This window comes from Scyliorhinus canicula, chromosome 22 (assembly GCF_902713615.1).
Source record: "Scyliorhinus canicula chromosome 22, sScyCan1.1, whole genome shotgun sequence".
NCBI classification, from domain to species: Eukaryota; Metazoa; Chordata; class Chondrichthyes; order Carcharhiniformes; family Scyliorhinidae; genus Scyliorhinus; species Scyliorhinus canicula.
In genome coordinates, this window is record NC_052167.1 from 13,489,576 (window position 1) to 13,505,738 (window position 16,163).

At 43.9% G+C, this 16,163-nt stretch overlaps 1 protein-coding gene across 26 annotated transcripts in view; it reads left to right on the forward strand.

The window, feature by feature from the left end:
- Positions 1-16,163, forward strand: part of kcnma1a (potassium large conductance calcium-activated channel, subfamily M, alpha member 1a) — an 838,366-nt gene that overhangs the window by 580,209 nt on the left and 241,994 nt on the right. For all 26 annotated transcript variants that reach the window (XM_038783288.1, XM_038783287.1, XM_038783293.1 and 23 more), the window contains 2 exons: positions 5,917-6,027; positions 10,868-10,973. In XM_038783288.1, the coding sequence (XP_038639216.1) occupies positions 5,917-6,027; positions 10,868-10,973 (217 nt within the window). The remainder of the gene's footprint in view (positions 1-5,916; positions 6,028-10,867; positions 10,974-16,163) is intronic.

Consider the following 16,163-nt stretch of genomic DNA (forward strand, 5'->3'; position numbering starts at 1 on the left):
CACAGCCCACATTCAGATGCCGCTGTATCAAAGTAGAACTGGAAATAACTGCTCTGCTGGATTGTGCTGGATGTGGTTTCCAGATTTCACAACTTTACTGGAAAATGAAAGTCAGAAAGGCAAGTCGCAAATTGCAATCTGCAAACAAATGTGGACATGCAAACCACAGCTGTTTGTCTTTTGCTGCTATTGCCGTAGAATCTGCAGATATAAAACAAATGGGCAGATTGCCACAGCCAAGGCCATTAAAAAAAACTCTGACTTGAAGTAGCTCTGTGGTACAAATGAGACAAATTAAACAGAACAAACATATACACAGTAATGTAAAATACATGCATGCACTCATGCGCACACATGCTCTCTTGTACAATCACAAAAGGCTCTTTGGAGAAACGCTCTCTTTTGTTTCACTTCTTTGTTTTGCCTCCTCCAAGAACATCTGCATCTCTTCACATTGTCCTTTCCACTTCACTGTCAAGCTAAGAATCGTATTTTAAATTGAAATGCCTCCATGAGATCCTAATCACATAATGTTCTTCAAACTCGCCAAGAGCAGTCTGGATGAAGCATCTGTCCTTCACTGGTGAGTTCAACCAGTGTTTTAGAAAGAGCAAAATAATGGCAGCTTTCATAGATAATTATACTCCACATACCAGTTTTCCTTGTCAACATCTGTGACACTTAGCACTAAAAGTCAAAGCTACATATATTCTAGCCGGCAGTATAAGAATGAAAGACTTTGCATTTAAATAGCGCCTTACACCACCTGAGGTCTTCCCAAAGCACTTTACAACCATTGAGGTAATTATTGAAGTGTGGTTACTGTTGTAATGTACAAATAATGGTGAATGCAAGAAAGTATATTGGAAGATGAGAGGGGACCCGACTTGAAGTGTGTAACATTATGAGGGGCATAGATAGGGAGGAATTTTTCCCTCTCAGCAGAGAGGGGTTAATAATCAGAAGAATAGATTTAAGGTCAGGGGCAGGAGGTTTAGAGGGATTTGAGGAATGACTTTACCACCCGGTGGGAATCTGGAACTCTCTGCCTGAAAGGGTGGCAGAGGCAGGAACCCTCACAACACTTGAGAAGTATTTAGATACAGGGCTACCAAGTGCCTGACAATGGGATTAGGGTAATGCTTGATGGCCAGCGCAGACACGATGGGCAAAGGGCCTTTTTTGTGCTTTAAAAACTCTTTGAGATGAGGAAAATACCTGTACGATTCTTAGCTTGACAGTGAAGTGGAAAGGACAATGTGAAGAGATCTGACATAAAAACAATAAAAGGTCGTCATTCAGCATCTGAAAGTGAAAGGGCCTTGGAACTCGAGAGCATCTATACCATTCGCCTCCCATTCCCTTTCAGATGCTGGATGACGTGCTGTGTAGCACCTTCTGCTCACAGTGCTTTTTGTACATTATTTCATGCAGCTGAGGCCTCACAATCTGGCCCACCCTCTGCCAGGTAAAACTTAGAGCGCTGTAGCTCCTTCTCTCGAGCCTCAACACAAGTTAATTGATCGACTTGTCATGTTAAAAATGCAAACCAGCCACCTCATACATTTTCTGTTTGTCACAGTCTATTGCATCTTTGTTTCAAAATCCCACCATAATTACTTAGTTACTTGTTTAGCAAGTTAGAAATACCCCTGAAGTGCAGCACATTTACCAATGACAATCACTGCAGTTAACGCTGTTGCCAACGTTGTTCTACGTTTTGCTTAGTCTATTATTTTAGTGTAAAATTGCAATATACAACCCACACGTGAAAATAATGCCACCCCTCACCCCGCCACGCCATGGATTTACATACGGACAGTGAAATTGAGGATTCCCAGGTGACAACATGCTGTTTGCTTATCTCTTAGACAAGTTCGAATTTACAGCAGTTACCCAACTTTTATAATCAAAATACATTCTCAACACTTCACAATTTTTATAGCTGACAATCAAATTTGTATTTGACCCCAACTTTATTTTCTTCTTCTGCTGAGGCTAGATGCACTGGTGGCGACTGTCCTCCAATACCTCATGCAAACATGTGAATCTGGATATTTACAACTTCTTCGAGCAGGCTTTTCAGGGTTGTTGTATGAGGTTTGTGAAGAGGTTTATTGGAGTTGGTGTGTAAAGGGGTTTATTGGGGATGGTATTTGAAGCGGTTTATTGGAGCTGGTGTGTGAAGGGGGTTATTGGTCTGTGAATATAGTTTGTGAAGGGGTTTATTGGGGTTGCTGTGAGAAGGGGTTTATTGGGGTTGGTGTGAGAAGGGGTTTATTGGGGTTGGTGTGTGAAGGGGTTTATTTGGGTTGGTGTGTGAAGGGGGTTATTGGGGCTGATACGCGAAGGGGTTTATTGGGGTTGGAATGTGAAGCAGTTTATTGGGGTTGGTGTGTAAAGGGGGTTATTGGGGATGGTATTTGAAGCGGTTAATTGGAGCTGGTGTGTGAAGGGGTTATTGGTCTGTGAATATAGTTTGTGAAGGGGTTTATTGGAGTTGCTGTGAGAAGGGGTTTATTGGGGTTGGTGTGAGAAGGGGGTTTATTGGGGTTGGTGTGTGAAGGGGGTTATTGGGGCTGATACGCGAAGGGGTTTATCGGGGTTGGTGTGTTAAGGGGGTTATTGGTCTGTGAATATAGTTTGCGAAGGGATTTATTGGATTTGGTGTGAGAAGGGGTTTATTGAGGTTGGTGTGAGAAGTGGTTTATTGGTCTGTTAATGTGGTTTGTGAAGGGGTTTTTTGGGGGTGATATGCGAAGATTTATTGGGGGTGATATGCGAAGGGGTTTAGTAGGGTTGCTGTGAGAAGGTTTATTGGGGTGATATGTGAAGGGGGTTATTGGGGGTGGTATGAGAAGGGGTTTATTTTGGCTTGTGAATGTGGTGTGCAAAGGGGTTTTTTGGGGTTGCTGTGAGAAGGGGTTTATTGGGGGTGATACGCGAAGGGGTTTATTGTGGGTGATATGCAAAGGGGTTTTTTGGTTTGTGAATGTGGTTTGCGAAGGGGTTTATTGGATTGGTGTGTGAAGGGGTTTATTGGGGTTGGTGTGTAAAGGGGGTTATTGGTCTGTGAATGTGGTTTGCGAAGGGGTTTATTGGGGTTGGTGTGCAAAGGGGTTTATTGGGGGTGGGATGTGAAGGGGTTTATTGGTCTGTGAATGTGGTTTGTGAAGGGTTTATTGGGGTTGGTATAAGAAGGGGTTTAAAAGCAAATTACTGCGGATGCTGGAATCTGAAACCAAAAAGAAAATGCTGGAAAATCTCAGCAGGTCTGGCAGCATTTGTAGGGAGAGAAAAGAGTTAACGTTTCGAGTCCAGGTGACCCTTTGTCAAAGCTAAAGGGGGGTGTATATATATAAAGAAAGACAAGAGAGAAAGAAATGGTAAAAAACAATTAAAATGAAATGGGATGAAAATAAATGGGTCGAGGTGGGGTAGAGATGATCATCTGAAGTTGTTGAATTCGATGTTGAGACCGGAAGGCTGTTGTGTTAAAATAGCAAGCAACAGGAAGGCCAGGGTCCTGAATGCACACAGACCGAAGGTGCTCAGCAAAGCAATCACCCAGTCTGCGTTTGGTCTCTCCGATATAGAGGAAACCACATTGGGAGCAGCGAATGCAATAAACCAAATTGGACGAGGTGCAAGTGAAACGCTACTTAACCTGGAATGTGTGTTTTGGGCCTGGGATATTAAGCACGGAAGAGGTAAAGGGGCATGTGTTACACCTTCTGCGATTGCATGGGAAGGTCCCACGGGTGATGGGAGAGGTACTGGGTATGGTGGAGGAGTGGACTAGATTATCTCGGAGGGAACGGTCTCTGTGGAATGCTGATAGAGGGTGAAGGGAAGATGTGTGTGGTGGTGGCATCATGCTGGGGTTGGTGAAAATGGCGGAGGATTATGCTTTGCATACGGAGGCTGGTGGGGTGAAATGTGAGAAGAGGGGGACTCTATCCTTGTTCTGGGAGGGATGGGAGGGGGCGAGGGTCGTGGCACGGGAGATGGACCGCACACCATTAAGGGCCCTATAACGGTAGGTGGGAAATCACGGTTGAGGAAGAAGGAACACATTTTCGAAGTACCATTTTGGAAAGTGGTATCATCGGAACAAATGCTATGGAGGCGAAGGAGCTGAGAGACAGGGATGGAGTCCTTACAGGGTGTAGGGTGCGAAGAGCTGTCGTCCAGATAGCTGTGGGAGTCAGTGGGCTTGTCATGTATATTAGTAGATAAGGGTTTATTGGGGTTGGTGTGTGAAGGGGTTTACTGGGGTTGGTATGTGAAGGGGTTTATTGGGGGTGGTATGAGAAGAGGTTTATTATTTAGTGTGCTGTTTTTAAAGGCATTTATTGAGGTTGGTGCGTAGAGTATGTGAAAAGACTTATTGGTTTGTGTTTTGTCTTGGTGTTTAATTGGAGCTGTTGTATTGGGTATATTAAGGGGATTATCAAACTTGATTTTAGTTCTCTTAGTCTGTCAACTTAAATGGTTATCAGCCCTGGTTCAACATGTCTTGCTAGATAAGTTACTTTCTCAACTCTCTTTTGAAATTGTGTGTTGAGAGCTGTCTAATTGCCTCACATCCATCGATATACCTCTGCCTGTCTGGCAGTAAATCTACCATGTCACCTCAGTAACTCTTCAATATCCTGTTAGACTTTTATCAGACTTGACAATTGATTTCTCCTCATCAGTCTCGGCACATGATAGAAAACCTTGCACTGCACCCAAACCGTAATACTCTGGGATTAATCTGATTGCTGTGATATTCACAGATCTACATATTCCATTCTTATCACATTTCAAATGCTTTTTCATCATTTCCAGTGTGATTCTTTAAGGTGCTAGTGAAAGAAGCTATACATTCATCAGGGTGTGTGAACACTTTTGGGCCCTTGTTTAACACAAGTGAAACCAAATATTAAAGGGATACCCCGCAGCTTTGGACTTTGGGTAAACTCTTAATTCCTTGCTGCGGGTGATGTGTGACTGTTGTGAGTTTCTTCTTACAGTTGATTCTGAACTGTACTCGGGGCAGTGTGTTTATTTAGATAGCAATAAACATGTTTTGCGGCCTTTCCCTGTGGCACATGATTGTTTGAGTGACATCAAAACTGAGCACTAAACAGTCACTGATGTATTTAAAAGCCTCTTTCGTGTCTGCGTGGGTTTCATCCCCCACAACCCAAAGATTTGCAGGTTAGGTGGATTGGCCGCGCTCAATTGCCCCTTAAACTGGAAAAAAATAATTGGGAACTCTAAATTTTTTTTTAAATAAGTGTCTCTCCTTCATCCTTTTATACCCTCTTCCCCATTTGCAGTTCGAAGCGGAATTGGTATTTTCACTGAAAATGTTTCAAACCCTCTAAACTTTCAGTACTTTCAGGTTCAACCCAAGATTGATTGGCTACTCCTGTGGAAGTGGCAGAAGAAAGGCTTTTATTGTTGAAGTCAGTGAGAGTGGACAGACCAGTATTTCATTGCATTGCTTTGGCCAACCTCAGATGTGCCAATACTACAGACTAGGATTCGATGAATTATACATTTGATGAATCGGTTGTTTGCTTCTATCTTATCCCCAGTACCTCATGTGGGTTTGATCTGGAGGAAAGTAAAAACTAGTGTTGTACTTGAGGAGCATATCAGGTAGAGGGGGGAGAGGCCTTTCGGGGCCAGATTAGAAATCTTGATGGGGTTTAAATTATCGGATGCATTTGGTATTCCCCTCTCTCTTATAAGATGGACACAGGATTCTAAAAGATTAGGAGCATTCCCTGCTTTTTCACAGACAGAAATTCTTCTGTCACAACACCACCATTTCGTGTCTCTGGTGAACTGCATTAATGTAGGAATCTTTTGATCTCCACTCTGGCACTAATTGTTGACCTAGTTTACTTTCACTTTTAACAGGCATATAGTGGTGTGTGGACACATCACGCTAGAGAGTGTCTCCAATTTTCTAAAGGACTTCTTGCACAAGGACAGGGATGATGTGAACGTAGAAATAGTTTTTCTGCACAAGTAAGTAACAGCTTTGGTTTACATTAGAATAATGATGTGCAGAACCGCTCCGACATTGACTGAAATATTTCATGTTTCAATCCAAAGCCAGACACTGAAAAAAGAAAGAAGCCTGCGCATTTGTGACCTTTTGGTTAGTCACGTGTGAAATAGGGTAGAGAGAGAGAGGGATACGGACACAAGTGTCAAATGCGGCGTTGTTTCATGCTTCTATGTCTTCACATACTTCTTAAGAAAGCCCAATGTCTGAAAAATGCAACGTTGTGTACCCAGCAATTGCTAGAAGGCCATGTTTGAACTGGATTGGTGGTTTCGTGAGTATAGACATTGCAGGACGTAGGTTTTCGGTTTCGACCGCTGAACCCAGGCTGTGCCAGTGGTCAGAACACCATTCCTGGGCTGGGGTAAAAGCAAGCCAGCTTGATTAGTGGCTCCACTTGGAAAGTGCAACCATGGGAGAGCTGAAATGGACTGAAAGACATCGCATGCCCTTAACTTATTGTCCAGGCTCACACTTGGCTACTTGGATAAGATACCGTCTTGTCTCTGGCCCACCCTGCCAGTGTGAGTTTTTGAAAAAATTGGAAAGATAAAGAAAATCATAGAATCATAGAATTTACAGTGCAGAAGGAGACCATTCGGCCCATTAAGTCTGCACCAGCTCTTGGAAAGAGCACCCTACCCAAGCCCACACCTCCACCCTTTCCCCATAACCAAGTAACCCCACCCAACACTAAGGGCAATTTTGGACACTAAGGGCAATTTAGCCCGGCCAGTCCACCTAACCTGCACATCTTTGGACTGTGGCAGCAAACCGGAGCACCCGGAGGAAACCCACGCACACACGGGGAGAACGTGCAGACTCCGCACAGGCAGTGACCCAAGCCAGGAATTGAACCTGGGACCCTGGAGCTGTGAAGCAATTGTGCTAACCACTATGCTACCGTGCTGCCCACTCCATAAAATACAAATGTAGCTATAATTTTCTATCAATATTGTACTGGCTTGTAAAGATCATACCCTAAAAATCGATAAGATTTTGTGAACTTATCATCCACTGACGACCCATTCATCTATTTCCCAACTTAGTGTCCTCGGTACATCATGGGTTGACCTAACCAAAAAAAGCTGAAAATGCTGACTACACACAACAGCTAAAATTCGAAAGGATATGCATCAGATAAAGCACTGGACAGTAGTCAGTCTAAAATTCCACTCTTAGATCCAGGGTGGTGTGGGCATTTGAGGCACTACTCATTTAGGATCTGGAGCTTGGCATCACACCCGAGACCTCATGGCCTAAATAGATCAGACACTGGGAGCCACTGTCTGAACCGTTGTTAATGTGATGTCCTTCTAAACACTGAAGTAAAGACCTCCAGTGTGTGACCATAAATGTGCCACCATAAAACATAGGAGCAAAAATAGGCCACTCGGCCCATCAATTCTGCTCGCCATTCAATCATGGCTGATCTTTTTCAAATCCCCATTCTCCTGCCTTCTCCCCATAACCCCCGATCCTCGTATTAATCAAGAACCTATCTATCTCTGCCTTAAAGACACTCAGTGATTTGGCCTCCACAGCCTGTGCAGCAATGAGTTGCACAGACAAATATCAAAACTCCCAACAGGCTTGTTACCTACCCCTGTAACCACCTCCAGTCGCTACAATGTTGTGATATCTCTGCATTTCTCCAATTCTGCCTCAATGTGCATCCCCAATTGTCTTCTCTCTGCCATCGGCACCTGTGCCTTCAGTAGCCTGGGCCCTAAGACCTGGGATTCACTCCCCAGACCCCTCCATCTCACCACCTCTCCCTTCGGAGCCAACTCTAAACCTACCTCTTTAGCCACCTGTCCTAATATCCCCTTAAAAGTGGCTCAATGTCAAAATATGTTTGATAGTTGCTCCCATGAATACCTTGAGATTTTAAATATGTTAAAGGCAGAAGTTGTTATTGTTGGAAAGGACATAGCCAATGTTAAAGCAGTGTATGTGTGCTGAAATAAAACATCTTTTCGAATGACATCCCTACTTCATCTCATTTTAGAAATGATGCTAAATAGATTAGCATGACTGAGCTTTGGCTGGACCACTGTGCGCTGTATTATTGATAGCAGTGATGATTTGATTCATTGCCTGTGGTTCCAGTCTTCTGTTTCGCTGGATTAACACATCGGCAGGGGAGCCGAGCAATTCACTTACTTCATCCCGGCAGCATCTGTAGCTGCTGATTTTCCTAAACTGTGGATGTGGATCGTAATAATGTAAAATGATCCCAGGAGCTCCATCAAAAGCTGCGCAAGACTAGGCAGTGAGTAAGTGAGCCCACGGAAAGCAGAAAATATCCCAGGCCAAACCCCCATCCCTCCACCCACCCACCCTGCCGAGTGGGCCAACCACATCTTGGGCCAGTGCTCAAGACCCCACACCAGTCCAACGTGTATTAGGTAGGAGGCAGCTTGCCTCAGGCTGTCCACTGAGTCACGAGCACTGCTGGAAGGTTTATACATGTGAACATTGAGTAGGGGGTGAATCTGACTCGGCCGCGTTGCGACTAAATTGCTGTCTGGACGAGCACGTTGAAAACAGCCATTTGGGTTTGCAATACCTCTGGTGTGCGTGGCACCAATGGAGCCATATCTCAACCAGAGGTTAATGCCTTGGGAGGGGGGACAGCAAACCCATGAATAAATCTGGTTCCTCAACTTTCCCACAGGAAGATGATGCTGAACCCGACGAGGTTCTAGCAGATCTCGACTTCTGTCACAATGCAAGCCCAATTCTTTCACCCTAACCCTGTAAAAAGAGAAAATATTTAAAAGACTTAATTTCATAAAACGGACCTGTCTGTTCAGTAAACCTTTCAGATCCCAATTGAGAATTACCTACAATTTCAATATTATTAAATACACTTGTACCTCTCTGCATTTTGTCATGGAACCAGTAGATGGCACTAAATCATCTTTGGACCTGAATTTGAAAATGGTCAGACTAGTTACAGTATTCCTCTTTTTCTTATTTAGAACAAATCATTTAAAAAAAAAAAAATCCTTCTACCTATTTCCACCAGTTTCCCTTTCTTTGAGTTATCTGTGCCATTCCCCAGCTGAAGATTCAGTGACCCTTTTCCTCATCTCACTGCAATTAATAATAAATCTTTATTGTCACAAGTAGGCTTACGTTAACACTGCAATGAAGTTACTGTGAAAATCCCCTAGTCCCACATTCCGGCACCTGTTCAGGTACACAGAGGGAAAATTCAGAATGTCCAAATTACCTAACAGCATGTCTTTCGGAACTTGTGGGAGGAAACCGGAGCACCCAGAGGAAACCCACGCAGGCACGGAGAGAATGTGCAGACTCCGCACAGACAGCGACCCAGCCGGGAATCGAACCTGGGACCCTGGAGCTATGAAGCCACAGTGCTAACCATTGTGCTATTGTGCTGCCCCAGTTGACAGGCTACGACAGGACCAACCTAGGGAGAGGACTAACCGCAGCCCACAGTGACACCAGGCAGACACTCTGTCTCACGAGAGAGCCCTGACATGCAAACCTTTATCCTCCATCTTGGTGACACCTCTCTCATCCGTTCCTAGCAGCCGTGAGCTGAATTAGATTGGACGTTTTGGAGAAACGCTACTTATCTTCATCCCGCGGCTCCCAGTGTGTAATCTCCAGCAATTGGTCTTAGTTGGCAAGTAGAATCCCTCATGAACGCTTTAAGGCGCTGAGGGAATGTGTCAAGTGAATTGTATAAGATGTTACTGATGTAAATTGTTGAGTGCAATATGTACCGACCAAAACACTCGAGGGAGGAAAATTAAATCAATCTGCCTCAAATGAACATGTTTCTAGCGAAGCAGATTTTTGTTCGTCATATTTGTTTGCTGCGTAAAGTCCCATCAGGTTCTATGAAGGATACATCCCCCCCCAAAGGGTGGGTTGGAGAATCAGAGCTGGGGTTTTGTACCCTGTTCTCTGACCTAGACTCTCTGCATTCCGTTGAAAGCACAGGAGCAGAATATCATTCCTCTTGGGAAGGGAGTAAAATCTTTTGTTGGGAAAATAATACTTTGAGGTATCACAGTGGGTTATCAGAACCTGAACCTAAATGATTGAAAGGTTTTGATTGAGAGGTTTTGATAAAAGTAGAGAGGGAATAATGACAGGGGCATCAGTGACCATGGAACTTATTCAGATAATTGGCAAAAAAAAAAGCCAGGGGAAATGAGAGTTTGTTTCATCATGCAGAGTTTTTATGATCGGAGATGCTCTGCCTGTGGGGGTGGTGAATGTAAAATATCCCAAGGAATTTCACAGCTGAAGATCTGACACCATGGCCGTGAAGGAGATACTGGAACAGGTAGAATACAATCCCTACAGTGCAGAAGGAGGCCATTCAGCCCATTGATTCTGCACCAACACTCTGAAAAAGCAGCCGACCTAGGCCCAATCCCCTGCCCTATCCCTGTAGCCCCACCTAACCTACACATCTTTGGTCACTAAGGGGAAATTTCTAGCGTGATCAATCCACCTAAGCTGGCTGTATATTTAGATAAAAGCTTGGTCAAAAAGGTAGTTTTTCACTACCTTAAAAACATGAGTCTAACTCCTAGAAGTAAGGTGAGACTCTGACCTCTCAGTCTCAGTATGCTGGAGCTTAGATCAGGAGGGTGACCATTTCTACTCAGTGTTAACATTCACCCAAAATTGCTTTGTATTAAAATATTACTACAACAGCATAGGCTCGGCTCTCACTGCTTGTATTTATCGTGTCTAAACTTTGGCATGTACCTTTTGACTAACTGTCTCAATTTGCTTTTATCTCCCCAGTATTTCCCCTAACCTTGAGCTCGAAGCCCTTTTCAAAAGGCATTTCACTCAGGTGGAATTCTTCCAAGGTTCTGTCCTGAACCCTCACGATCTAGCCAGAGTCAAGGTAATCCTGTATCCTTTTTCTGACTCTACTGCCTTGTATGCTATAATATGATTTTTTATATTATAACCAGGGCAGTAAAGTTTGCTCAAACTCAGTCAAGGTCCCCCTGGTTTCTGATTTATCAGCTGCACTTTTTCAAAGCCACTATTGGTGGATGTGTCTAGTTAATTTTCTTAGTTTGTTTAGAAAGCTGCATCTCATTTCGTGTAAGAAATTCTACCCAGTGTGTAAGATGCAGAGAAACAGAACCCAGGATCACATGCAACTGCAAGGCTCAGTGTCACAGCATTGTCCATTGATGCCTTCTATCTGGAATGGAAAGTTTTGAAGATACTGTAGCCGTCACTGTTTCATATCTGGCCGTAATTATAAATGTGTTACACGAGGCTACCTTGTGTTTCAGCCATCAGAGCGACACAAATATATCTTGTGGCCCTAATGACGGACAATGGTCTAGAGTTTGCAACTGTATAAGGTGTTAGAGAGGCCACACCTGGAGTATTGTGTTCAGTTTTGGTCTCCTTACCTGAGAAAGGACGTACTGGCACTGAAGGGTGTGCAGAGGAGATTCACTAGGTTAATCCCAGAGTTGAGGGGGCTGGATTATGAGGAGAGGGCGAGTAGATTGGGTCTGTACTCTTTGGAATTTAGAAGGATGCAGGGGGGGGTGATCTTATAGAAACATACAAAATTATGAACGGAATAGATGCGGGCAGGTTGTTTCCACTGGTGGGTGAAAGCAGAACTAGGGGCAAAGCCTCAAAATAAGGGGAAGTAGATTTAGGACTGAGTTTAGGAGGAACTTCTTCACCCAAAGGGTTGTGAATTCCCTGCCCAGTGAAGCAGTTGAGGCTCTTTCATTAAATGTTTTCAAGATAAAGATAGATGTTTTTTTTGAAGAATAAAGGAATATGGTGTTTGGGTGGGCAAGTGGAGCTGAGTCCACAAAAGATCAGCAATGATCTCATTCAATGTCGGAACAGGCTCGAGGGGCCAGATGACCTACTCCTCCTCCTAGTTCTTATGTTCTTATCTTTGCAGGAGTGGGGCATCCCATGGCATGCCCTCTGAGATTTATTTCTCTCGCCCTTCAGCTTGAAATTAGGTGTGAAAAAGTAAATACATTTTCAAAGCATCGAATGACAATTTACTACTCACAGGAATGAGATTCCACGGTTTCAGTTGTCGCCTTTTTGGACTGGAGTGGTTGAGCAGCAAGCCAGGAACATAAATCTTATCCTTAAAAATGCCCTTGCATTGTTATATATCAACCCCAACTGCAGGGTATTTAATTCATGCCGACTGGGCAAATGCCACAATTTCTTGAAACTCCCAAGGAAGTTGTTTTTTGTGTAACTGGTCCCCTTAAATTTTTGATGATGCACAGCTCACAGTGTACCTCCTCCCCGCCACAGTGTTGGGTTATTTACTCACTAATAACGGTTGTCTCAACAAACTTACTGTTATTTTCGCAAGCCAAGTCTGGGCCAATATAAACTCTCGGGAGTTGGATCTCAAGGTAGCCAGCAACTGGCAATGATAATGTTGATTAAACTTGATTATTGAACTTGATTTCTGCCTCAGTGATACTGGGCTCTGTTTCGTTGCATATTATCTGCTCTCTGGAAGTTGTGTTGGAATTCAGTCCAAGAAAGTGAAATCAAATTCTTGTCTGTCTGGGAGGTATAAGGATCCTGAAATGAGTTTCAGACCATCTTGAGTCCACTGCTCATGGACATAAATCCAAAATACCAAACTTCCCAGTGTTTGGAAGAAATTACAACCATATTGATAATCACATTCAGAGCTGCCATATAGATGGCTGAGTTATTTGGCCTACAAGCCAAGCAGAGAATGTTTTTTCCCTTAACGTACATTGTTGGTGCAGAGTAAAGGAAGCATATTCTTATGTTACCTTTCCTGAACAAAATCACTCATGTACAGCAAATTATGGCTGATATGGGCAGCACGGTAGCACAGTGGTTAGCATGGTTGCATCACAGCTCCAGGGTCCCAGGTTCTATTCCCGGCTTGGGTCACTGTCTGTGCGGAGTCTGCACGTTCTCACGGTGGGTTTCCTCCGGGTGCTCCAGTTTCCACAGTCCAAAGATGTGCAGGTTAGGTGGATTGGCCATGCTAAATTGCCCTTAGTGTCCAAAAAAGTTGGGTGGGGTTACTGGATTATGGGGATAGGATGGAGGCGTGGGGTTCAGTAGGGTGCTCTTTCCGAGGGCCGGTGCAGACTCAATGGGTGGAATGGCCTCCTTCTGCACTGTAAATTCTATGTTTCTATGTTTCTCATCCCCATTCTCTTGCCTTATCCCAACAACCCCTGATCCCCTGTTTAATCAAGAACCTATCTATCTCTGTCTTAAAGACACTGTGACTTAGCTTCCACAGCCTTCTACGGCAAAGTGTTCCATAGATTCATCACCCTCTGGCTGAAGAAAATTCTCCTCATCTCTGATTTAAAGGAACGTCCCTTCAGTCTGAGGCTGTGCCCTCGGGTTCTAGTCTCTCCTACATCCTCTCCATGTTCACTCTATCTTGGAGACGTTTTCTCCACTAAGTTTGATTTTGATCCTGACCTTCAATTGAATTTTCACCTTATCAGCCATGTCTGCCTGACTCTGACTTGGATTTGAACTGGTTTCAGGCATGACCTGTGTTGGAGTAACTATTCGTAATCTACCCATATCCCAATTATCTGATTCATCGGCTCATTTGGTTCATCCCAACTTCTTCTTGATGAACTTCTGAAGCCAGAACATAGTTATATATAAACATCTAACCTTTCCGTTACCCAACATTTTGACCAAATATATGTAAGAGCCACATATTTTCACAACTCTTCTTAGTAGCCATTTCAACCACTTCTGTCGATGGTCTTTCACCTTAACTTTCTGGTTCCATTTTAGATTTATTTTCTCTTACTTTTTTCGTATCGTGACTCTTTCTGTCTTGACTGTTTGTGTGGCTTCAGAAGAGAAAATCGTGTTCTGGATGGTCTTCTAAGAAGAAACTCAGTCGGACTTTAGCCTGTCGCAGCATGGCGTGTGTTATAAATAATCAGAAGATTTGCCAACCTGTGATCCAGTGAAAACTGACGTTTCTTCACATTTGTACCTCACATCCTTTTAACAAGAACATGCTTAACAATTTGTACTGTGCACTGGGCTGCTCCTTTGGATGATATGGTGGATCTCCAGTGTGGTTTACCCCGTTCATTCTCATGAATTGTGCAAACTCCTCTGAACAAAGCTGAGATCCATTGTCATGCTCCATTTCCTCTGGGGACCCACAAGCAGCAAACACATGATTCAGATTAGCTGGAGTTTTGCTAGTTGTTCGATTCATCGGGCGCCCCTCAGCCCATTTTGAATGGCTATCCCAGTGAACAGATGTTTCCCCTCAAATTCTCTGAAATCAATGGGTAACCCCGACCGCACTCTGTCCATTTCCATGGATGCAAAGGTCTCAATGGCGGCTGCTTCTCTACTGCCTGACATACTCTGCACTGTTTCACTGTCTTCTATGTCCTTATCTAACCCTGGCCTCCAATGATGGACTCTTTGTCAAACTCATCACCAAGTGTTGATCATATAGATCGCACCGCAACTGCGATCTGCATTTCTCGGTAGCTACAAATCTGATTCCCCACATGACACAACCTTAATCAACTGACGACTCATTCAAGCACATGAAAATTGCCTTATTTCTACATTCACTGTGTTGGCCACCCATTTGCGATATAGTCATACACTCTTGACAATCTGGGTCCCTGCCAGTTGTCCCACCAATGCCATCTGTTGTGACTGGCATCTCCTTTGTGTGAAAAGAAAACTGCATCTTTCCTGTTGGACTCTACCTCTGGCGATGGCAATCTAGACATTACATCAGCTCTTCCGAATGTCTGTACTTAACATTACACCTATCAGCAGAAATCATACCATTCAGGCTACAGTTATGGATACTGGAGATTTTAGATGCAAAGATTATTTTTCAAGAACGCAAGAACTTCTTCAATACCTTCACTGGGCAGTTTATTTCTTGTCCCAAACGAATAGCTGTCTGCAATCTCCAAATGCTTGGGGTTGAAAATGTTCAACAGCAAAGTCTTTTGGCTTAGCTCGTTCTTGAGTGTTTCATACACTACTTCAATCCAAAATCTTGCCTACTTTCCTTCCTCCCCCACTGCCTGCTTGTTCACTCAATTGTCAGGATCTTTGAGGGTATTGTTGGTAGTGAGAAATCATCTCTGTAACTTCTCCACATACGCACCAAAAGATTCTCAGTCATGGCTGTCGTTCCCGAGTTTCCCGATAATACCCTGTTGATGCAGCCATCTCCGTAGGTCAGTCCACCCATGTGTCCGACGCACTTCTTTCAGGACCATATTTTTAAGCCTTTCCCTCACAGCAAAGAACACTCTCAAGTGCGTCGATTTGCTGGAAGCTTCTCCAGTCCAAATACATTCAGCTGGAAATCTGCAGTCCCACCTGCATTGCCAGACTGTGATACCTTGCAGAACAAAAGCACTCATGTGCACAACATGGCATCTGGTACACAAATTAAACTAATTTAATCTAGTTTGGTTTATATACATACATACACAAGTGGCTACAAGAGGGCACTATTGCAACTCTCTATTTCGATGTACTTTGCCTAGGAATATTTACGCCAGCGTTTACTGGAAATGTAAGAAACAAATGGATGCCCAGCATCTCAGACCGGTGGGTTCCTGAGCTTATGTAGAATTTAAGAAATACATGTTCAGTTGGACCAAACTACACTGAGTATTTTGACCAATTGCAGTATCACTCTGCCCTGTTATTGCTCTGTTTACGTAACATGCAAACGTGATTGTCTACAGCTGCCAGCTCGTTCCTACAGCCATCAAAACCGGCAGAGATTGGTCAGTGTCCACTCCACTGGCACCATTGTAGACACAGTTACTGTGAAGTGAGCCCTCCCCAGCTTTCATTCTCCCCTTCCAGGCAGCCATCGTGTGGCCTGCCATTGGCCGAATTATCAACAAAGGTCAACAGAGGTCGCCGTTTGGTATCCTGGTCAGTGCTGCAGTCTTATCAATGAGCAGCAGCAACACTACACAGCTGTATGCGAGTCAGACACGTGTTTTCCTGTTTTAAAATGAGCGGGATTTCTCTGGCTATGAATAATCCTCTGCGA